This window comes from Salmo salar, chromosome 23 (assembly GCF_965601325.2).
Source record: "Salmo salar chromosome 23, fSalSal1, whole genome shotgun sequence".
NCBI classification, from domain to species: Eukaryota; Metazoa; Chordata; class Actinopteri; order Salmoniformes; family Salmonidae; genus Salmo; species Salmo salar.
Window position 1 is genome coordinate 24,038,423 of NC_138313.1, and position 24,390 is coordinate 24,062,812.

The following is a 24,390-nucleotide window of genomic DNA, read 5'->3' on the forward strand; positions in this document are numbered from 1 at the left end:
TAAAGGAGCAACTGCCTCCCAGTGGTGAAGTGCACACTCCCCCTCTCCCTCCTCCCTCTCACCTGTGTAGTCTGTTCTTCTTTCTTCCTCCTCTCCTCGTCCTGTAGTCGTTTCTGTTGTTTACGTGAGACCACCTCAGTGAAGCCGTCATCTGCAGTGTTAGACTGGGTGTCCTCCAAGGTAGTCACCTCTGGATGGTCATCTATGATCACCACACCTACAGGACAGCACACAGGAAGTGACATCACATCAGTTCCACGGACATGGTACGAGTTCTAGAACAATAGAATCTGTAGAATTCTGTATTGGGCCAATATGACATTACAGTACTCGTGGCATATTTGGAAAACAGAACATTTCAAGATGGACACTAGATAGCCTCAATGGGTATGAGCAGGTGTGTGTGTGTGTGTGTCTCTCTCACTGGCGTAGTTGTTGAGGTCAAACTGCAACAAAGCATTCTCCTTCTCCTTGGGTTTCTGTTTGGTCTGTTTGGCCTCGTCCTTCCTGCGTCCAGATGGATCTTTACCCCCGGGGCGCACTGCTCCCCCACCTGGGGCTGAGTCTGGGTTAGGGGCAGCTCTGGAGGAGAGGAGAGAAACGTTAGACACACAGAGAAGCAGCAGCTTCATAAAAAAAAGGGTGGTCTAAAGACTACAGGATCATCAGTGGTCTACAGTCCAGGACATAGTGATGTAATGGAGGACATTGCCTTCACATCAGTGCACGTGAAGGAGAGGAGACGAGGAAAGAAAACCACTTTAGACTACTGTGATGCAACCAGAAAGGGAGCGATGATGAGTACCCAGTGTATTCTCCTCCAGAGGCCACAGTAGAGTGGTAGCAGACTGAAAATACACCGACTCGCTTCACCAATTAAAACAGGAGACGAAAGGAGATGAAACATTTGTCCTTCAGGAAGATCACGTTTCCACACCTCTCTCTCTCACAATCTCTCGCTTGCTCTCTCACACACACACGGGTTGTATAGTATGATATTGTTCATTATGTTAACCGTGAGTAGATCTAACATGCAAACAGTCAAGGCATAAGACTTAAGGTCAAACCAAATCACTGTGTATGACTTACCCTCTGCGTCCAGCCTTGGCCCCTCCTCTCCTCTCTCCCTTCCCCCCTGTGAAGCCGCGGCCAGGTTTGGGTCCGCTGTTCCCCCTGCGGTTCTGCCTCTCCACCGGACGCTGACTGGAGAAACTCCTCCTGGCCCAGGCAGGCCCCGCTGCTTCGCGTTTGGGCGTCATCCCTCCCTCAGTGGGGGTCCTACTGGGGGGTGCTGAGCCTTGAGGGGGTAGGGGGGCTGGGGCTGAGGGCTGGGCAGCTGTGTTAGCAGCCTCCAGCGCTCCCCTCCTCTCCTCTCGTTCTCTCCGTTCGTTAAAGTCACTGCTCTCTGACGCAGTCTCCCACTCCTCGTTGGCCTGGTCAGAAGAGTTCTGGTTGGAAAAGTCAGGTGACTTGGTGCCCATGGCAGAGGTGGTGGGAGGGGTGGCATCAGGCAGGGCTGGGTCAGAGGTCAGGTGCAGGTCAGCGGCTGTGGGACCCCCCTCTACAGGCATGGTGACAGGGGTCCCTGAAGCTCTGGAGAGGGTAGGGGACAGGGAGACAGGGCCAGGCCCAGAGGCACGCACTAAGGCTGGGAGGGAGGCAGTGGAGGTGGATCCAGGTCCCGTCTCTCCTCCAGCTAATACTGCAGCCTCTCTCTCCTTCAGCCTCCGGAAGCGGGGGGGTTTGTCCTGTCTGGGGGGTCGGGCTGGGCGAGGACGACGGGGCCTCTCTCTGTCTCTGCTACTCTGGGGTCCCCCCTCCCCAAACTTCTTCACCTCGAAAGGACGGTCTCTGTCCCCTCGTACAGGCCGTCGGTCAGAGTGGGTGTCCCGGTTGTCGTAGCGTGATGAGGGTTCTGTGTCCTCAGGGCGGAAGGTCTCCATGGGTTTAGAGGGCCACTGGGAGGACAACTCTCTGGTTCCTGGACGTCTGAGAGGAGCTGACCTAGGACCTCCTCTCTCCCTGGCTCCCCCTCGCCTGCTGTACAGGCCCCCTCTCCCCCGCCGTGACGGCTCTCCTTTGGGCAGGAAGCCTGGCTTGGGCCTACCCTCCTCGTCTCCTCCCCTGAGCCCTCCTTTCTCTCCCAGGTGAGGGGGTCCAAAGCCAGGTTTGTGTGGTCCGGAGCGGGGCTCTCCTGGTAGTTCCCTGCGGAGCGGCCGGGGTGGTTTAGCGCTGGGCTCACGGTCTGAAGCCCCCGTGTCGCTAGCGGACTCCCGTCCTCCTTCGCTCTCCGATTCGGTATTGGAGCCACGGCGCCTCCTGCGTTTGGGCATCACCTCGAAGTCAGAGCTCTCGCTGCGCGTCTCGCTCTCTTCGCGGCAGCAGCGGAAGGCAATGCCGCCACCGGCGGCTGGGAGGTCTGAGCGCGAGCGCGGCTCCCGGTATGAGTACTCCCCTCGACTACGACCCCGGCCACCTCTATTTCGACCACTGTAAGTCCCCCGGAAACTCCGTCCTCGCGAGTAGTACTCCCCTCTGCCTCTGGCTCGAAAACCATCAGCCGGCCAGTCTCTCTCTCTGTCCCGCTCCATCTCTCTTTCCCGATCCCTTTCCCTTTCTCGCTCTCTCTCCCTCTCCCTCTCCTCACGGCGGTAGGCCCTTGGAGGTAGGTTGGACTCCTTCCGACAGGATAGTTTAGGTTCAGGGTGTTTGTCATTGGTCGTTGGTTTGTCTGTCTTGTTGTCCTGGGAGGCTGGTGTCTGTGCTCCTGACAGGGCCTGTGTGTCTCTGGATCTCTGGGGGCCATTCACAGACCCCTCCTCAGTCTCAGGGGCCTCCCTCTTCCCATCCCTCTCCCTGTCCCTCTCTCTTTCTCCCTGGGGCCTGTCCCTGGGGCCCCCAGACACAGCAGCAGCTGCGAAGGCAGCTTTCGCTCCTCCTCGCTCCTCCTTCTTGGGTCTCTCCCCTCTCTCTCTGTGTCGCTCTCTCTCCTCCCGCTGCTCTCTCTCTTCCTTCATGTCTCGGAGTACAGGTTTCTTAATGGGTCCAGACCTGCGTACAGGCCTCTCACCCCCTGGCCCTTCCCTCCGGCCGGCCACTGACCTCCCTCCCAAACGCAACTCAGCCTTCTGCTTGCTAGGAGCTGACAAGGGAAGCTTCTCTGGCTTGTGGAGGCTGTCGGATGGAGGGGTGGGCCTGTTGTTGGCCACAGCAGTCTGGGAGAAAGGCTCTTTCCTAGGCTTCAGTTCGTCTGGGCCTGGCCTCTCCCCTGCATCCTGGAGCTCAAGTGTCTTTGTGCCCAGGGGGAGGCTGTCGAACCTAGGCTCGTCCAGTTTGAGTGAGTGGCTGGAGCCCTGGGAGATGGTCCTCTGTAGCATGGCCTGTCCCAGAGCCTCAACCTCCTCTCCAGTGGGCAGGCCAGGCTCCTCTGGCTCAAAGGGGGACACACCAGGCCCTCTCTCTGTCTGCAGGGATCCTAGAGCCTCCTCGGGGCCCGGGCCAAACCCTGACAGGGGCTCTGTGGGGTTTCTGAAGAAGTCAGTCTTGCTGCGGGGCTCAAGAGGACTGATATCCTGGCTGGGGTAAATAACTGGTGAACCCCGGTCCAGCTCCAACCCAGAGTCCAACCTGGGGAAAAGCGAGAGAGATGTTTTAATCAAAAACTCTGCAAACAATAGAAGTGGCTGCCTCTCATTCATATGCCCTGAGGATTTGAGGAAACCAGCGGTGTACTGAGATGCAGCCTGATTGGTGTGTTGTCCATTCACCTGGTGTCCTTGTCCTCCCATCCTTTAGGGGGAGTGACGGAGGTTAGGGGATCAGTTTGTGCGTACGGGTCAGACCCCCACACCGTACGTGGTTCAGAGGGGAGACTGTGGTCCCGTATGGGCCTGGTCAGGTGGTCAAAGGAGTCAGAACTGGAGCAGGATTTGTCCCCTGCTTCTCTACGAACTATCTGCTTAGGACCCATCCGCCCTGGAGACAAGATAGATAAGAGGACGGCCGGTCAAAATTATTACCTTTTACAGTTTATATACAGTATACGCTATAAAAGAATATATGTCTATTTACATCAAAACACACACAGGGCAACACCACCCACAGAAGACAAGCAAAACTAAAAACTCTGAAAACACACACGTATCAGTATATCATTATCTCCGTACCAGGTCCAGGGTGCATGTTTGGGATGTCGAGCGGTGGTCTTCCAGACATTATGCGGGGGTCCATGTATGACTGCATCATGAGCCAGCGGGGGTCAAAGCCCATGTTAGCCAGGTGCTGCTGATGGTGAGAGGGGCCGATAGGCTGGTACAGGGAGCGGTGCTGCTGCTGCTGGGGGGTAGCTACACTTCCTCCTCCACCCGCACCTCCTCCTGATGGGGACACAGTCCCACCACCACCTCCCTGCTGCTGTTGCTGCTGCCACTGCTGCTGCTTCATCTGCTCCTGCAAGGAGAGAGAGGTAAGAGTTGGATTCAGGGAATTTCTCTTCAAAATAACATGGACAACATTAAAAGTTCAGGATTCCATAGTCCAGAGATGGAAATTAACTTTATTTTGTACCTTGACTTTTCCCAAGAGGAACTTTGGATGCGACATTGGGTATAAAACAACACCAGTCCAATACCTGCTGCCTGAGGAAGCGTGGGGGCAGAGACTTCTGGAATTGTTTGGAGTATCCCGAGGTGAGAGAGGGGCGTATGGCAGCCCCTGCCTCTCCCTCCAGGTCTGGGGGAGCCACCGGGGTGTCCTCTCCAATGGGGGGGTCCATACGGGGCAGAGACAGGGGCACACGCTCCTCCACTAGAGAGAAAGACAGTAGTCAGTCACACTGTAAACCTTCATTGAAATATACAGAAAGTGTTGCTTTGCTGTGAGTGAAACTGTGGGAGGTAAAGCAACTGGTTCATTTATGTTGGTGCAAACACAGGGCTCTGCCAGGGGGCTCACCTCTACTCTCATCGGTGCTGAAGTAGTCTCGGATAGGCATGGGAATCAGTCTCTCAGTCTGGCTCTCATCCACCAGGGGGCTTACCTCGCTCAGGGGGCCCACCTCACCTAGGGGGCCCTCTCCGAGCTGAGGCTCTGAGGGTATGGACTCTGGTCTTTGAACTGGAGGGCTGGGCTGGCGAGGCACAAACTGACTCTCCTCCGCAATAGGCTCTACTCTCTCCATCTCTCTTTCCATCCTCTCATTCTCGCTCTCCATCCTCTCTCTGTCCATCCTCTCTCTGTCCATCCTCTCTCTGTCCATCCTCTCTCTGTCCATCCTCTCTCTGTCTTGGAGAGGGGCTGGTATGGTCAGGGGCTGTGGGAGAGGGCCAGCCTGAGAAGGTGTAGGGGTGGAGATGGGGGGAGGAACAGACAAAGGGGGTGTGTCTTCACACACAGCTCCCATATCTTCATTGGTTGTCTCTGCGGCAGGGACGGACGTGGCTTCTGTTGCTGGGCGGAGTTTCTCGTTAAGGCGCTTAAGTTTCTCTGCGCAGGCGGCAAGTCTCTGCTCTTCCATCCTCTTCTCCTCCTCTTCTCTCCTCCGCCTGGCTCTTTCTACTGCTTCCGACAGGTCCTGCTTCTTGCGTTGCTGGCGCCAGGCCTCTGACTCCTCCTCGCCAGAGGGAGCTACGGTGGGGGGTTTGGCCACGCGAGGGGCGCCGCTGCCTACCGAGCGCCCACCTGGCTGACCCTGGAGAGACGGAAAGAGATATGACATAAGTTCTCTAACATCCAAAAGAAACTCGTATAGTAAAGCTCTTGATGGCGCATCAGTCCAGGACTCCCTCATCAAGCCAAAGATACTCAGCCTCACCTGGTAGTCCTGTGGTGGGCCGGTCTTGTACTGCCCCATACTGCCTGGGGAGGGCGCCCTGGGGTCCCTTACATCTACCCATGAGCCTTTGCTGCCCTCCTGGCCGTCTGAGGGGCGCGGCGGCCTCATCCGCTCCACTTTACCGATCCACTCCCTGAGAGGGCGAGCATGATGGTTAGTCGTTTGTTAGCGCTACATGGTAATGCCTAGGCTTAAGCTCAGCGGGCTAACAGTCTCAAGGAGTACAGATAACCCAGGACAAACCCAGTCGGTCACATCCAGATAGTGAGGCAGAAAAGGAAGCACCTTCCTCAGTGAGACTCACCAGTTTTCTCCTTTCTCCTTGGCGGCTTGGTTCTCCTCATCGTCACTGAAGTTGAGTTTCTCTGTGTAGTCTACCTCCATCTGCGCTCCTGGATAACAGACAGGGAGAGATGAGGGTTACCATTACATGGCGTTTAAATGAAATGCTAATAAAATGTCATGTAAAAAATGGTTATGTATAAATACAGATGAGTATTACCAGCCCAGCCCTCGTCAGCTTCAGTGTCCAGGTTGTCAAGCTCTTTGAGCTCTGTGGCGCTAATGATGGAGGGTCTGTCTGGATCCTTGAGCCAGGCCTGGGGGGGCCCCTGCTGGGGACGGACCCTCCTGGGGACACAACACACACAGGAGCGTCAGTCCACTGGGGACTGGATGAAGAGAGGTCTATGAACTCAAAGTGATGTGGTAATAATGATGAGTGTGTAGGGATGTAGCAGGGTGTGTGTGTACTCACCTGGCTCCATCCTGTGGAATAGGGTATCTTATGTTCCCTGGCACTGGAGCAAAGGGCATTCTGGGGTACGCGTGGAACATCTAGAACAGGAACACATTGCCATTACCAGGAGAATCCTACTCTCCAAAGTCATTGAAATTTCTGGCAAACTAGCAACTATTGTCAAGAAAACATCCCATATCATGTAAGTAATTCCATGTCTTTTTATACCCCAAGTAAAATCAATAACCCTAGAAATCAATACACCATTCAGTCCATCACTTACATAGGGTGGCATCATGCCCCTGAACTGGGGGTGGAACTGGGGAGGCACCCCGGCAGAGGCCTGCTGGCCCCCGTTGAGTTTAGGCTGGGCAGGCACAGAGGAGGAGGAGGATTGTAGCTGGGGCTGGGAAGAGAGGGGTGCAGGCTGGACAGACAGGGGCAGCCTCTCCCTGGCTTCTCCCTTCTCATTAGGGGGCACCCTGCCCCCCTCCTCCGCCTCCCCAGGGGGTGAAGGGGTGCTGAAAGCCGACCCTCCCTCCTCTGGCCCACGGCTGTCCATCTCAGAAGGGCTGGCTCCTGTGGTCAGATTCCTGCCCCCGCCCTCTCGCCAACTACCAACATCTAGGAGAGGAGAGCACGGTGGAAAATTAACTTTAGTTCCGCCAACCCCTCTGATTTTTTACCAGGCAAAATATTAAATATTTCTCGCCATAATTACACACAACAACAAAAAACACAAAATCGACGGATTAAGACGCTTTGTAATATTTATTTTTGTTTATGCTTTAGAATGTTACTAAAACAAGAAATGTATTACTAGTAAGAAGTAATGTGGTATATAGCTCAATTCAATAAAGTGTTTGTGACCCAAGTCTTTTAACCCATAACAGTCAAAGCCCTGTCTAAGCCAGGGTAGGGTTCTACTAAGCTATATGGAATTGTTTTAAGAAGGTTATACCAAGGCTCATTTACCGATTTGATTTTGAATTTTAAGACCTTGAAGTATAATTGTTTTTATTTTTACGCTTTGCAAAAAATGAAAAAGGCCTTAATGCTATTAGCCCATTCAAAACGCATTGAATAACAGATTCACTACAATGGAACAACAGATAGTTCCCCCCCAAAACATTCTGAAGTGTCTGTCCTATATCTGAGACTGTGTCTAGAATTGACAGTTCATGCAGCTTTAGTATTTTGATCATAGAGTTCTGATCATGGAATTTCAAAACGCGTCATGCATCTACATTTAAATGTGTCTACAGTGTGTCCGGATTCCCTATTCCCACGCTATATTCAAATGCCAGTAGGTATTCTACAAATGGTGGAATAGGCTAAATATGATAAACACAACTGATGGCAGTAGCTAACTAGCCAGCTAATCTCTGTAGCTAGCAAGCAACGCTAAAGGGATTGCAAATGGGTTAGCATAACTCTAGCCAAACCCCAATTATTATTTTGTATATTAGCTAGCTGGCTAGCATTTATGAGGCCAGCAAACACGTTCCTAACACGCTAGGAACGTATTTCCTCCAACGTTATAATGAAAAAGGTGCCTTTCGGTCCCAAAACACAAGTTTGCTGGAAACTTTTGGAAGGAGTGCTGATGACGTAGCCTGATTGATCCAGACTGAGGAGAAATCCGCACAATGCATCCCTGAACACCTCCTGAAGTGGTCAGCCAGATCTGAACACAAAAAGACAGCAAAGCGACTTTTGTGCGTATAGACTCATCTTTTCAATTTGATCTTTGTATTTTTTATAGCAGAAGTCGCATGTACATGTCAAGTGTAGACAACCTGAGAGGTATAAGAAAGATCAGGAAACGTTAGATGAAACATTTCATTTGGCCTTACTGCTATTAGCCCATTCAAACGCATTGAATATCAGATTCACTACATGGAACAAAAAGATAGTCGCAAGGCCTGTGGCCTCCTAGAGCGAAGTCTCACCTTTCAAAAGAGGGGTCATAATAGTTTGTAGGCCAAATCGTTTGGATGCTACAGCTGATTCTGTGAGAAGAGATGTCTCATGGTCTGACAAACAACGCTCTAGCTCTGTCACCTTTCAACGCAGATACGGAAGTGCGACATCAGCGGATGTGATGGATTGAGACTCATCCAATGCAAAAAAAACATTTCTTAAACTGACAGATTTCTATGGGGATTACTCTAGGGCAGATACTCCCAAACGGGGGTACGCCAAATAAAAACGTGATTCACACTTAAAAAATAAAATAAAAACCACTAGAAAAAAATTTAAAAGTTTCTTCACATTTTCAAACAGTCCATTTATATTTTCCAGCGGGGCTATACATTTGGGTGAGGTTTTTTTCTCATCTGAGTAGCCTCGTTTCAAAATAAAATCCATCTAGTGTTCAGCGAAATAACAAAGTCAAATACAGGTAGCCTAGTCAAATAATTAACATCCAATCACATTAACCGTTACTCTCTCGCGGGAATTCCACTAACGGTCCGTATGTAGCCAAACGTAGTTGCTGCTCATTCCGTTTGCTCTAAAATTGATAAATGGTTAAAAAAAGGCCGAGTCCATAGAGACACATACCAGCTCTACTGGTAGTACTGCTACTACCAGCAGTACTACACCTGCACCTGTCCACGACACAGGTTGTTCTGCTTCCACGAGAGGTCGACCGATTAATCGGAATGGCCGATTAATTAGGGCCGATTTCAAGTTTTCATAACAATCGGAAATCGGTATTTTTGGACACCGATTTGGCCGATTATTATTATTTATTTTCTTTACACCTTTATTTAACTAGGCAAGTCAGTTAAGAACACATTCTTATTTTCAATGACAGCCTAGGAACGGTGGGTTAACTGCCTTGTTCAGGGGCAGAATGACAGATTTTTACCTTGTCAGTTCGGGGATTCGTTTTTGCAACCTTCCGGTTAATAGTCCAACGATCTAACCACCTGCCTTACTTTGCACTCCACGAGGAGCCTGCGTGGCAGGCTGACAACCTGTTACCTTGGCTTCTTGCTGCCCTCGCGTAAGTTGCTAGCTAGCATTAAACTTGTCTTATAAAAAACGGCCAATCTTAACATAATCACTAGTTATCATCAACCATGTGTAGTTATTACTAGTTTATCTAACATGTCCTGCGTTGCATATTATCGATAAAATACAGAACGGTTCCGTATTTCACTGAAAGAATAAACGTTTTGTTTTCGAAATGATAGTTTCTGGATTCGACCATATTAATGACCAAAGGCTCATATTTGTGTGTTATTATGTTATAATTAAGTCTATGATTTGATAGAGCAGTCTGACTGAGCGATGGTAGGCAGCAGCAGGCTCGTAAGCATTTATTCAAACAGCAATTTTGTGCGTTTGTCAGCAGCTCTTCAAGCATTGAGCTGTTTATGACTTCAAGCCTATCAACTCCCGAGATTAGGCTGGTGTAACCAATGTGAAATGGCTCGCTAATTAGCGGGGTGCGTGCTAATAGCGTTTCAAACATCACTCGCTTTGAGACTTGGAGTAGTTGTTCCCCTTGCTCTGCAAGGGCCGCGGCTTTTGTGGAGCGATGGGTAACAATGCTTCGAGGGTGGCTGTTGTCAATGTGTTCCTGGTTCGAGCCCAGGTAGGGGCGAGGAGAGGGACGGAAGCTATACTGTTACACTGGCAATACTAAAGTGCCTATAAGAACATCCAATAGTCAAAGGTATATGAAATACAAATGGTATAGAGAAATAGTCCTATAATAACCTCAACCTAAAACTTCTTACCTGGGAATAGAGAAGACTCATGTTAAAAGGAACTACCAGCTTTCATATGTTCTCATGTTCTGAGCAAGGAACTTAAACGTTAGCTTTTTTACATGGCACATATTGCACTTTTACTTTCTTCTCCAACACTTTGTTTTTGCATTATTTAAACCAAATTGAACATGTTTCATTATTTATTTGAGGCTAAATTGATTTGATTGATGTATTATATTAAGTTAAAATAAGTGTTCATTCAGTATTGTTGTAATTGTCATTATTACAAATAAATGAACATTTTTTAAAAACGGCCGATTAATCCGTATCGGCTTTTTTTGGTCCTCCAATAATCGGTAACGGCGCAGAAAAATCATAATCGGTCGACCTCTAGCTTCCAATGCTAGCATCAGAAATTCTACATTTGTTGTTAGCCCAGCTAGCATGGACACTGACAGCTGTGAATCTGATGTAGCCGAAGAGCTACTGCCCCCTTACCTGGGAAAACACTGAACAGACAGGGACGTTGGACCATCGAAGAGGCGCAAATATGATAACTACATTGATTTGGGGTTCACTTATATTGGTAGTGCCTTTCCTCAGCCACAGTGTGTTATATGTGCAAAAGTACTCTCTCACAACTTGATGAAACCTTCATTCTTGCGCAGACATTTAGAAACAAAAACATGCCAATTTGAAAAATAAGCCAGAGGAGTTTTTTGAGCGAGAACTAAGACGAGTTTCGAGTAGTAAGATGTGTATAAAAGCAACAGATACCTTTAATAAGAAGGGGCTAGAAGTGTCTTATATGGTGAGCTACCGAGTGGCTAGGACAGGCAAGCCCCATACTATTGTGGAGGAATAAATTCTTCCTGCTGCCGCGAATATGGCAGGGACAATGCTAGGGAAAAGACCAAAAACACTACACAGACAATGCCTTCATCAAACAACACTGTTTCATGACACATCAGTGACATGTCAGGAGATTTTTGAAACAATTACTGCTTCGCATACAAGCAAGTGAATTCTATGCGTTACAGCTGGATGAGTCAACAAACGTGGCGGGCCTGGCACAGCTCCAGGTATATGTCCGTTACATTTATGGGGGGTCAATTAAGGAAGACATCCTCTTCTGCAAACCACTGGAAACTAGGACAACAGGAGAGGATATTTTTAAAGTACTGGACAGCTTTGTGACATCAAATGGACTGGTCAAGATGTGTTGGTTTCTGTACTGATGGCGCAAAAGCCATGAGAGGGAGACATAGTGGAGTGGTAAGGCGCTTCCAAGCAGTTGCTCCCGACTCCACTTGGGTACACTGCAGCATCCACCGAGAGGCTCTTGCGGCCAAGGGAATGCCTGACGGCTTAAAAGACATTTTGGATACTACAGTGAAAATGGTTAACTTTCTTAAAGCAAGGCCCCTGAACTCGTGTATTTTCTGCATTATGCAATGATATGGACAGCGACCATGTAACGCTTTTCACAACATACAAAAGTGCACTGGTTATCAACTTGGTTTCGTTATCCCTTTCATGCCCTTCCTCCAGTCCACTTACTGACATCTGAACAAGAAAGCCTCATCGAAATTGCAACAAGCGGTTCTGTGAAAATGGAATATAATCAGAAGCCACTGCCAGATTTCTGAATTGGGCTGCGCTCAGAGTATCCTGTCTTGGCAAAACGCACTGTTAAGACACAGATGCCCTTTGCAACCACGTACCTGTGTGAGAGTGGATTCTCGGCCCTCATTAGCATGAAAACTAAATAGGCACAGACTGTGTAGAAAATGATTTAACCTGTTAGGGCTAGGGGGCAGTATTTACACGGCCGGATAAAAAACGTACCCGATTTAATCTGGTTATTACTACTGCCCAGAAACTAGAATATGCATATAATTATTGGCTTTGGATAGAAAACACCCTAAAGTTTCTAAAACTGTTTGAATGGTGTCTGTGAGTATAACAGAACTCATATGGCAGGCAAAAACCTGAGAAGATTCTGTACAGGAAGTGCCCTCTGAAAACTTAGGATCTTTGCTGTAACGTGACACTTCCTACGGCTCCCATAGGCTCTCAGAACCCGGGAAAAAGCTGAATGATGTAATTCCAGCCCCTGGCTGAAAAACATTAGCGCCTTTGGTAAGTGGTCTATCAGAGGACCATCAGACTGAGGCACATGCACCTGGCGACACCATGTTTTTATTTTCTCTCTCTTTGTACTAAAACATGATTTCCCGGTCGGAATATTATCGCTTTTTTTACGAGAAAAATTGCATAAAAATTGATTTTAAACAGCGTTTGACATGCTTCGAAGTACGGTAATGGAATATTTAGATTTTTTTTGTCACGAAACGCGTCGGGCGCGTCACCCTTCTTTACCCTTTCGGATAGTGTCTTGAACGCACGAACAAAACGCTGCTATTTGGATATAACTATGGATTATTTTGAACCAAACCAACATTTGTTATTGAAGTAGAAGTCCTGGGAGTGCATTCTGACGAAGAACAGCAAAGGTAATAACATTTTTCTTATAGTAAATCTGACTTTGGTGAGGGCTAAACTTGCTGGGTGTCTAAATAGCTAGCCCTGTGATGCCGGGCTATCTACTTAGAATATTGCAAAATGTGCTTTCACCGAAAAGTAAATTCACCGGAAGTTTGCTAGTTCTGAACGTCACATGCTAATGTAAAAAGCTGGTTTTTGATATAAATATAAACTTGATTTAACAAAACATGCATGTATTGTATAACAATGTCCTAGGAGTGTCATCTGATGAAGATCATCAAAAGGTTAGTGCTGCATTTAGCTGTGATTTGGGTTTATGTGACATTCTATGCTAGCTTGAAAAATGGGTGTCTGATTATTTCTGGCTGGGTACTCTGCTGACATAATCTAATGTTTTGCTTTCGTTGTAAAGCCTTTTTGAAATCGGACAGTGTGGTTAGATTAACGAGAGTCTTGTCTTTAAAATGGTGTAAAATAGTCATATGCTTGAGAAATTGAAGTAATAGCATTTCTAAGGTATTTGAATAACGCGCCACGGGATTCCACTGGCTGTTACGTAGGTGGGACGAAATCATCCCACTGGCCCTAGAGAAGTTAAGACAGACTCTCTCCAACACAACATTGCAGAGTTATGTGCATCCTTTCAAGCACACCATTCTCATTAACCTGTGTTGAGTTACACAATTTACGATGAACAAATAAAGTTTCGTATGTAAGATGAATAAATAAAGAGCAAAATTATTGATTATTATTATACTATTATTTGTGGCCTGGTCCTATAAGAGCTCTTTGTCACTTCCCATAAGCCGGGTGGTGACAAAAACTCACTCATTCTTATGTTTAATAAATGTATTGTATAGTGTGTGTGTGGCAGACTTACAATGATGGCAAAAAACAACATTTGAGATTGCGCTGACCCTGGAGCTAGAGCGGGTACGCAACTGGAGGTTGAATGTTTGAAGGTGTACGGGACTATAAAAAGTTTGGGAACCAGTGCTCTAGTGGGTTAACCCATGTATGTTAAAATAAACAATTCAGATACAATAGTAAAAACAGTTCTACAACTAAACATCAAGAATCAAAAAATTGCCTGCCACAAAATGCTGAGTGATATGGCTTATTATAATTATTATTATAGCTTTGGGCTCTACACTGACTTTTTTAAATAATTTTTTTAAATATATTTTTTTAAACAAGGACACTGAGCTCCTAAATTTAGAACAACAATAAAAGTATTTGAGTGTTTTAATGATAAAAAAAATAACGAACTAAAAGTTCATGAATTAAAGTTTTTTTGCGCGTTCCATGCTCAACAGGAGAAAGACCCTAAGCACACAGCGAAGACAACAAAGGAGTGGCTTCGGGACAAGTCTCAATGTCCTTGAGCGGCCCAGCCAGAGCCCGGACTTGAACCAGAAAACATCTCTGGGAAGACCTGAAAATAGCTGTGCAACTTCCTGTTTCCATCACAGCTGTCGCGACTTTACTGGCATAAAAACTGAGGATGGAAACATGGTTTGAGTGAGGGAAATGCTGTAAATTAAGAGGACTACAGTGCATTTGAAAAGTATTCACTTCCCCACATTTTGTTACGTTACAGCCTTATTCTAAAATTGATTCAATAAATGTTTTTCCTCAATCTACACACACACACAATACCGCATAATGACAAAGTGAAAACAGGTTTTTAGAAATGTTTGCAAATTTATCCAAATTAAAACCAGAAATACCTTAAATAAATATTCAGACCCTTTGCTAAGATACTCGGAATTGAGCTCAGGCGTATCCTGTTTCCATTGATCATCCTTGAGATGTTTCTACAACTTGGAGTCCACCTGTGGTAAATTCAATTGATTGGACATGATTTGGAAAGGCACACCTGTCTATGTCAGAGCAAAAACCAAGCCATGAAGTCTAAGGAATTGTCCATAGAGGCAAAGATCTGGGGAAGGTTACCAAAATAATTATGCAGTCATCAAGAACATAGCTGCTCCAGAGTTCCACTGTGGAGAATCTTCCAGAAGGACAACCATCTCTGCAGCACTACACTAATCAAGCCTTTATGGTAGAGTGGCCAGACGGAAGCCACTCCTCAGAAAAAGGCACAACAGGCCGCCTGAAGTTTGCCAAAGGCACCTAAAGGACTCTCAGACCATGAGATTCTCTGGTCTGATGAAACCAAGACTGAACTCTTTGGCCTGAATGCCAAGCATCACATCTGGAGGAAACCTAGCACCATCCCTACGGTGAAGCATGGCGGCTGCAACATCATGCTGTGGGGATGCTTTTCAGCGGCATTGACTGGAAGACTAGTCAGGATTGAGGGAAAGATGAACAGAGCAAAGTACAGCGAAATCCTTGATGAAAAGTGCTCTGGAGCAGGTTAGGAGCTCAGACTGGGGCAAAGGTTCACCTTCCAACAGGACAACAACCCTAAGCACACAGCCAAGACAATGCAGGAGTAGCTTTGGTACAAGTCTTGGCATGTCCTTGAGTGGCCCAGCCAGAGCCCGGACTTGAACCCCCTGGAGAGACCTGAAAATAGCTGTGCAGCAACGCTTCCCATCCAACCAGCCAAAGCTTGAGAGGATCAGCAGAGAAGAATGGGAGAAACTGCCCAAATACAGGTGTGCCAAGCTTGTAGCGTCATACCCAAGAAGACTCGAGGCTGGAATCGGTGCCAAAGGTGTTTCAACAAAGTACTGAGTAAAGGCTCTGAATACTTATGTAAATGTGATCAGTTATTTATTTTTAGAAATTTTGTAAAAATGTCTAAAAACCTGTTTTTGCTTTGTCATTATGGGGTATTGTGCATAGACTGATGAGGGGAAAAAAACTATTACATCAATTTTAGAATAAGTCTGTAACGTAACAAAATGTGGAGAGAGTCAAGGGGTCGGAATACTTTCCGAATGCACTGTATGTATTTTAAAAAGGTGACATGTTGAGGATTATAAATACCGCTTAGATGTCATACAAGCAAACAACTGTGAGTCAAAATGTGCACTTCACATTTCCATATCATAACCTCATGTCATATACAGTGTCAACACTTATGATCACTATGCTTGATGTAGTTAATAAAATGTCATAACCTGGGTTGTTTTGAACAAAATGAGCCTGTGCTCGTCTATTGTGAAAGAAATGTACAACAGCACACGCACCTGAACACACTCGACTCCTTTCTATGCGCACCAAAATGATCCATTTCCCTGAATTGCACTGTGAAAGCCTAACATTAATACTGTATTTTATAATTTAGCTAGTCATGTTGGCAAAATAACAGGTTTTCAAATGACGCCCACCTGCTCCAGATTGCAATTTATAATGGACTGTTCTTGGATTGTGTAAACAGTAATTGTGTGATGGTGGGAATGCAGGGTTGTGTTCCAAACAAAAGAACAACAAGTGCGCTCGCGCTAGTTCCTCAATGGCACAGCTAGGAGAGCAAAAAAAAAGAAAAACTGACCAGGTGAATCAGGGTGAAAGCTATGATCCAAAATTGATGCCACTTGTTAAATCCACTTCAAATCAGTGTAGATGAAGGGAAGGAGACAGGTTAAAGAAGGATTTTTAAGCCTTGAGACGATTGAGACATGGATTGTGTGTGTGCCAAACAGAGGGTGAATGGGCAAAACAAAATATTTAAGTGTGGAACGCTTTTGACAGCTTGTAGAGTCCATGCGCTGACGAATTGAGGCTGTTCTGAGGACAAAAATGGGTGTTTTGTACACTCAGTGTAGTTGAATCTTATTTGGGTCAAAAGTGCATTCAAATTACTTAGGAACTGTGCACACTTGAGGTGCGTGGCCACCTACAGATACCAATTAGTATGCTCACTCAAACCCTTGTAATTTAATTGTCTAATGTTGCACTTGCCCCACATATTCCAGGAAATATTATGTTACTGAATGTAACCAGAGTATTTTCAGAATTATTTTTCAACAAATGAGGTGAAAAGGTAAAATGCACATCAAATCAACAGTGTAATGTTGGGATTCAGACTTGTGTCAGGTAAACTGTTGTGTCCTCACCTTTGGTCTAATCATTCTCGCATTATCTCCAAACTGTTCCCTTTCAATTGCTACCATTGTTATGCATATTTCTTCTGTAAGAAACATTTCAATTTTGCCCTAACTATTTAGGCCAATTTCCAGGAATGTAAAGAATTAAAGTAGCCTTTTGGGTCAATTAAATTGCTAAAGACTGTTCCCAAATGCTCTATGTGACCACCCGCCAATGTGGCTGGTGAAATAGACATTCTTACCCGCCAACGCCAAAATCTACCTGCATTTGGCAGGTGGTGGGTGTTCATTTCCCACCCTGGATGAGAGACAACACAAGAGTCATTTCTGTTGTAGAGTAACAACCGTTGGGTCAGGAAGTTTGGTCCATGAGTAGCAGGTAGAAAGGAGTAATGCTCATGTTCTGAGGACTGAAACTGGGGAATGTGCGAGTGTGATTATGTGAGTGTTCATACTCTGAGGTCTGAGGCTGGGTCCAGGTCCATAAGGCTCCTCCTCCTGCCCCTCCCCTTTCTCCGCCTCCCCAGCCGCCTGCAAACTGGGGAACTCCTGGTGGAACTGACTGCTCACACGAGGGGCTCCTCCTTCTAGCTGTGGTGCTGGCTTGCTGTTGGCCCAGGATCTGCTGCCCCCTATAGAGGACGAGACCTCTGGGGGTTGGGGGGCAGCGGGCTTAGGCTGGGGAGGGGGGGTCTCAGACTGCCTGATACATACAACAAAGAGGAGGAGAGAGAAAGATAATGGAGAGAAGTCGTTTTTTATTATTATTATTATTATTATGGCTGAGAAACAACCTGAGGACAGGCATGGTAATAGTGTGTGTAGATTTCATTCAGGGGCAGCCCTGGCATCTCACCTCTCGTCTCCTCCCTCAGGTCTGGAGGCCCAGCCGCTGCCGTCCTTGGGGACGATGTTAACGTTGGGGTCGTTGCCCTTATTCTCTGCCTTCAAACTGGGCAGGTTGGCAGGGGGGGGCATGCGTCGACTGACGGCAACCTTTCCCAAACTCTGGAGCCCATGTCTGGCAGCAACTGGACCGAGGGAGAGGAGAGGGCATAGAACATTTAGACATTAAGCTAGAAGCAGAATTTATTATAGCAATCCCAAATCGACCCCTAGCCCCTGGACAAGTTGAGGCAGACATGAAGTGTGTATGTGAGTGAGTGTGTGTTTAGCATACCTGCAGTTTTCTGGGTCTCCAGAGACTTGCCCTTGTATGTGTTGAAGAGGCTAAGGGTTGCATACTTGGTCTTGCCATCCTTTGCCTTGGTGCTCTGCCCTGACTTCTCTGACATTTCGCTGGAAACTCATTGAGTCTGGTCCTCCGGTCTCACCTCCAGAACCAGCCTCCTGCAATAAAATATCAAAAACTTTATTTAAACATTGATGAGTCTGGTTTTATTATTACTCATTGCAAATTGATGGGGCATATCATGTTCTCATGCCAACCTCCCACAAGACAACAGGGTCAACCAATGATGTGTATAAACCCTGGATGACTGACGGGAGGGGCGTATTGAAGACACCGAAATGCTTTTATTAATGTCTACATTCGTTGACACATATATTCCATTACAGACTCCTTAATACATACTTTTAAATGTGAGCTAAACATAAAAATGAAAATATAAAAACTATTTTCTTAAAGCATGCACTGCTACATTATGATGTAGTCAATGCCCAAATGGTAATTCAGGAACCACTAATTGTTGTGGCAGACATCTTGTGCCTAATTAAAAAAAAAAAAAATGTAATCTACTGAAATTGAATGGACATCTCTAGGCATTGAGCAAACTCACTGTATAGGAGCAAAAGCAAACTCGCATAAACAGACAACTTCCTAGCCACCCTAAGATAGCAGACGTCTGCCAGCTGAGAATGCAGAGGAGCTGGGAGAGGGAAGGAGTGAATGAGAGATAAGAAGCACAGCCACTTCCTCCACAAGGCAGGCCGGACCAGACACTCAGCCCCTATGTGTGCCAGAGCCACAGGGGGAGGTGCCCCAGAGAGGGACAGAGGCAATCAAGGACACAGAAAGCAGCCTAAACAGACATTATTTTCCTCTCCTACTGTCATTTCCAGCCCCCCTCTCCATAGGATTTTCTGACAAGGTTGTATTGGTGTAGATCTAAGCAGTGGTGGAAAAAGTACCTGTAACTGTCATACTTCAGTAAAAGTAAAGATACCTTAATAGAAAATGACTCAAGTAAAAGTCATCCAGTAAATTTCTACTTGAGTAAAAGTATTGGGTTTAAAACATACTTAAGTACCAAAAGTAAAAGTATAAATAATTTTTTTAATTGCTTATATAAGCAAACTAGACAGCACCATTTTCTAGTTTTGTTTCTTTATTTTTCATTTATTTTTTACAGAAAGCCAGGGGCACACTCCAACACAGATATCATTTACAAACAAAGCATGTGTGCTTAGTGAGTCTGCCAGATCAGGGGCAGTAGGGATGACCAGGGATGTTCGGTTGATAAGCGCATAAATTTGGATTATTTTCCTGTCCTGCTAAGTATTCAAAATGTAAGGAGTAAAAAGTACAATATTTTCTTAATAAGGAATGTAGTGAAGCAAAAGTAGTAAAAAATTGAAATAGAAAGTACAGACACCCCCAAAAAACTACTTAAGCAGAACTTTCAAGTATTTTTACTGAAGTACTTTACACCACTGGGCCTAAGGAAGTAGTATAATTATTTTTTTTTTTACTTGTAACTGCTATTTCCTAAATCCTAGAGTATTAAATTACATCAAACAATATAGCCAACACAAAACATTTCTCTAGGTAAAATTTAGGGGTAATGATTATTCTAATTAAAATAGATGTCTATGTGGACATTCTGGTGAAAATGTAAACTGTCAAAATGTTGATTAAGAAGCAATTCTGAAGAATAATTAAATTACTAGCTTTGTACTTTTCTGCAGACTTTTAGCCCTCCATAACTGGCTACGCGACTATTGGACAATTCTAAGGAGGATGGGATCCACCCAAATCATCTGGGGTACTGGATCCTTACACAGATTATAAGGCTGAGTTAAGACAAATGACCCAAGCCCAGCTCAGTTAATCCCTACCATTGTGTCGCTGAGTTGTCGTAACGCTTCAGCAAATGTACATTATCCCAGGTGCGTTGGAAGACAACGTAAGTAACCAAATGTATGTCTCTCTGCTGATCCTACAGCTATTGTATGCAGTAATCATGTGCCTATGAAACACAGTTATACTGTTAGCACTGAGGCGGTGTGCCCTAGTAGGACATCCACTGTGAGTAGCTCACCCTGCACTAACATAAATAACATGAGCATATCTACTTCTGCTAAGCTTTCCAGTAAAGCGGCAGATAGCCTAGCGGTTAGAGCGGTGGGCCAGTAACCGAAAGGTTGCAAGCTCAAATCCCAGAGCAGACAAGGTAAAAATCTGTCATTCTGCACTGAACAAGGCAGTTAACCCATTGTTCCTAGGCCATCATTGTAAATAAGAATTTGTTAACTAAATAGCCTAGTTAAAAAAAATATTTATATATTTTTAAAGCAATTCAAACATCCCAGAAAAGTGCTAAAAATAGCTAACACAGTGCCAGTCAAACATTTGAACACGCCTACTCATTCAAGGGTTTTTCTTTATTTATACTATTTTCTACATTGTAGAATAATAGTGAAGACATCAAAACTATGAAATAACACATGTAGTAACCAAAAAAAAAAAGTGTTAAACAAATCAAAATATATTTTACATTTGAGATTCTTCAAAGTTGCCACCCTTTGCCTTGATGACAGCTTTGCACACTCTTGGCACTCTCAACCAGCTTCACCTGGAATGCTTTTCCAACAGTCTTGAAGGACTTCCACATTTGCTGAGCACTTGTTGGCTGCTTTTCCTTCACGCCGCAGTCCAACTCATCCCAAACCATCTCAATTGGGTTGAGGTCGGGTGATTGTGGAGGCCTACTAATCTGATGCAGCACTCCATCACTGTCGTTGGTCAAATAGCCCTTACACAGCCTGAAGGTGTGTTGGGTCATTGTACTGTTGAAAAACAAATGATAGTTGGACTAAGCCCAAACCAGATGGGATGGCGTATCGCTGCAGAATGCTGTGGTAACCATGCAAAGCACCCCCACACCTCCTCCATGTGGTTACCACACATGCAGAGATCATCCGTTCACCTACTCTGTGTCTACCAAATAGGGCTAATGTTCTGTATACCACCCCTACCTTGGCATAACAAAATTGATTGCCTCAAACGCATTGAGGAAAGAAATTCCACAAATTAACTTTGAATAAGGCACACGTTAATTGAAATGCATTCCAGGTGACTATCTCAAGAAGCTGGCTGAGAGAATGCCAAGAGTGTGCAAAGCTGTCATCAAGGCAAAGGGTGGCTACTTAGAAGAAACTCAAATAGAGGTATTGGTAGAGGTATTGTCGTTTATATTCAGAACAACATTCCTGTAAAGCTTAGAGAGGATCTCATGTTAAATACTGTTGAAGTAATATGGCTACAGGTTCATGTGCCTCACCTAAAGCCCATTCTTGTGGGAAGCTGCTATAGACCAAGTGCTAACAGTCAGTATCTGGATAACGTGTGAAACGCATATGATATCAACAGAGGTATATTTTCTGGGTGATTTAAATATTGGCTGGCTTTCATCAAGCTGCCCACTCAAGAAAATGCTTCAAACTGTAACTCATTCCTGCAACCTGGTTCAGGTTATTAGTCAACATACCAGGTTAGTTACAAACAGCACAAGAATGAAATAATCACCATGTATCGATCACATCTTTAATAATGCTGCAGAAATTCTCTTTAAAGCAGTATCCAAATCCATCAGATGTAGTGATCACAATATAGTAGCCATATCTAGGAAAACCAAAGTTCCAAAGGCTGGACCTAGTGTATAAGAGGTTATATAATAAGTATTGTAGTGATTCCTATGTTGTTGATGTAAAGAATATTTGTTGGCCTGTGGTTTGTAATGAGGAGCAACCAGATGCTGCACTTGACACATTTACAGTGTATTCGTAAAGTATTCAGACCCCTTCACTTTACAGCACGATTCTAAAATGTATTATTTCTTATTTTTTTCTTTCAACAATCTACACAATACCCCATAAAGACAAAGCAAAAACAGGTTTAGAAATGTATTACAAATAAAAATGAAATATTACATTTACATAAGCATTCATACCCTTTACTCAGTACTTTCTTGAAGCACCTTTGGTAGCGATTACAGCCTTGTGTCTTCTTGGGTATGACACTACACGCGTCGCACACCTGTATTTGGGGAGTTTCTCCCATTCTTCTCTGCAGATCCTCTTAATCTCTGTCAGGTTGGATGGGGAGCGTCGCTGCACAGCTATTTTCAAATCAAATCAAATGTATTTATATAGCTCTTCTTACATCAGCTGATATCTCAAAGTGCTGTACAGAAACCCAGCCTAAAACCCCAAAAAGCAGGCAATGCAGGTGTAGAAGCATGGTGGCTAGGAAAAACTCCCTAGAAAGGCCAAAACCTAGGAAGAAACCTAGAGAGGAACCAGGCTATGAGGGGTGGCCAGTCCTCTTCTGGCTGTGCCGGGTGGAGATTATAACAGCACATGGCCTAGATGTTCAAATGTTCATAAATGACCAGCATTGTCAAATAATAATAATCATAGTAGTTGTCGAGGGTGCAACAAGTCAGTAACACAAGAGTAATTTTCAGGTCTCTCCAGAGATGTTCGACCGAGTTCAAGTCCGGGCTCTGGCTGGGCCACTCAAGGACATTCAGAAACTTGTCCCGAAGCCATTCCTGCATTGTCTTGGCTCTGTGCTTAGGTGCTCTGTCCTGTTGGAAGGTGAACCTTCGCCCCCAGTCGGAGGTCCTGAGTGCTCTAGAGCAGGTTTTCATCACGGCTCTCTGTACATTGCTCTGTTCAGCATTCCCTCGATCCTGACTAGTCTCTCAGTCCCTGCCGCTAGAAAACATCCACACAGCATGATGCTGCCACCACCATGCTTCACCGTAGGGATGGTGCCAGGTTCTCTCCAGATGTGACGCTTGGCATTCAGGCCAAGAGTTCAATCTTGGTTACATCACACCAGAGAATCTTGTTTATCGTGGTCAGAGTCCTTTAGGTGTTTTTGGCAAACTCCAAGAGGGCTGTCATGTTCCTTTTACTGAGCACTCCGCCACCTGATTGGTGGAGTGCTGCAGAGATGGTTGTCTTTCTGGAAGGTTCTCTTATCTCCACAGAGGAACTCCGGAGCTTTGTTAGAGTGACCATCGGGTTCTTGGTCATCTCCCTGACCAAGGCCCTTCTCCCCCGTTTGCTCAGATAGCCAGATCTAGGAACAGTCTTGGTGGTTCTAAACTTCTTCCATTTAAGAATGATGGAGGCCATTGTATTCTTGGGGACCTTCAATGCTGCAGAATTCTTTGGGGCACCCTTCCCCAGATCTGTGCTTCAACACAATCCCGTCTCGGAGCTCAACGGACAATTCCCTTCGACCTCATGGCTTGGTTTTTGCTCTAACATGCACTGTCAACTGTGGGACCTTATATAGACAGGTGTGTGCGCCTCTCGAAATCATCAATTTAATTTACCACAGGTGGACTCCAATCAAGTTGAAGAAACATCAAGGATGATCAATGGAAAAAGGATGCACCTGAGCTCAATTTCAAGTCTCATAGCAAAGGGTATGAATACTTATGTTAATCAGGCATCTGTATTTTTTACATATACATTTGAAGGGGAAAAACACTGTCATTATGGGGTATTGTGAGTAGAATGGACTTTTTTAAATCCGTTTTAGAATAAGGCTGTAAAGTAACAAAATGTGGAAAAAGGAAGTAAATTGCTTATTCCAGTTACTAATAAGCATGGACCCATTACAAAAATGACTAAAAACGGTTAAATCCCTGTGGATGATGAGGAATTGAAAAACTGTATGGTTGAGAGGGATGAGGCAAAATTCTGGCTGCACAACCGATTGGCAAACGTACTGAAAATGGAATAATCATGTGACTAAACTGAATAAAAAGAACTACACTATGAAACAATTATATAAAGAATGATAGTAAAAAGATTAAGCACCTTAAATGGAATTTTGGGCAAAAAGGCAAACTCCACTTCATCATTGATTGAATCAGATGACTCATTCATCACAAAACCCACTGATATTGCCAATTAGTTTAATGATTGTTTCATTGGCAAGATTAACGAATTTAGGCATGACACGCCAGCAACAAATGCTGACACTACACATCCAAGTATAACTGATCAAATTATGAAAGACAAGCATTGTAATTTTCAATTCTGTAAAGTGTGGAAGAGGTGAAAAAATTATTGTTGTCTACCAACAATGACAAGCCATCACCCCGGTGGCTTGTCATTGTTGGTAGACAACAATAATTTTGTCTTGGATGGAAAATTACTGAGGATAATAGCGGACGATATTGCCACTCTTAATTGCCATAACTTCAATCTAAGCCAACTAGAAAGTGTGTTCCTTCAGGCCTGGAGGGAAGCAAAAGTAATCCCAATAATAGTAAAACCCCCTTTACCGGTCTAAGT

General features: G+C 45.4%; 1 protein-coding gene across 6 annotated transcripts in view; it reads right to left on the reverse strand.

Moving 5' to 3' along the window:
- Positions 1 to 24,390, reverse strand: part of LOC106584273 (proline-rich coiled-coil 2C) — a 62,827-nt gene that overhangs the window by 29,323 nt on the left and 9,114 nt on the right. For all 6 annotated transcript variants that reach the window (XM_082967993.1, XM_014169335.3, XM_082967994.1 and 3 more), the window contains exons 2-16: positions 18,011 to 18,180; positions 17,687 to 17,861; positions 17,286 to 17,533; positions 6,856 to 7,196; positions 6,591 to 6,670; positions 6,336 to 6,463; positions 6,138 to 6,225; positions 5,813 to 5,966; positions 4,954 to 5,689; positions 4,631 to 4,806; positions 4,167 to 4,449; positions 3,768 to 3,975; positions 1,090 to 3,627; positions 425 to 582; positions 63 to 217 (exon numbers count right to left, since the gene is read on the reverse strand). In XM_082967993.1, coding sequence (XP_082824119.1) covers positions 63 to 217; positions 425 to 582; positions 1,090 to 3,627; positions 3,768 to 3,975; positions 4,167 to 4,449; positions 4,631 to 4,806; positions 4,954 to 5,689; positions 5,813 to 5,966; positions 6,138 to 6,225; positions 6,336 to 6,463; positions 6,591 to 6,670; positions 6,856 to 7,196; positions 17,286 to 17,533; positions 17,687 to 17,861; positions 18,011 to 18,125 — 5,583 coding nt within the window. In that variant the 5' untranslated portion in view covers positions 18,126 to 18,180. The remainder of the gene's footprint in view (positions 1 to 62; positions 218 to 424; positions 583 to 1,089; positions 3,628 to 3,767; positions 3,976 to 4,166; positions 4,450 to 4,630; positions 4,807 to 4,953; positions 5,690 to 5,812; positions 5,967 to 6,137; positions 6,226 to 6,335; positions 6,464 to 6,590; positions 6,671 to 6,855; positions 7,197 to 17,285; positions 17,534 to 17,686; positions 17,862 to 18,010; positions 18,181 to 24,390) is intronic.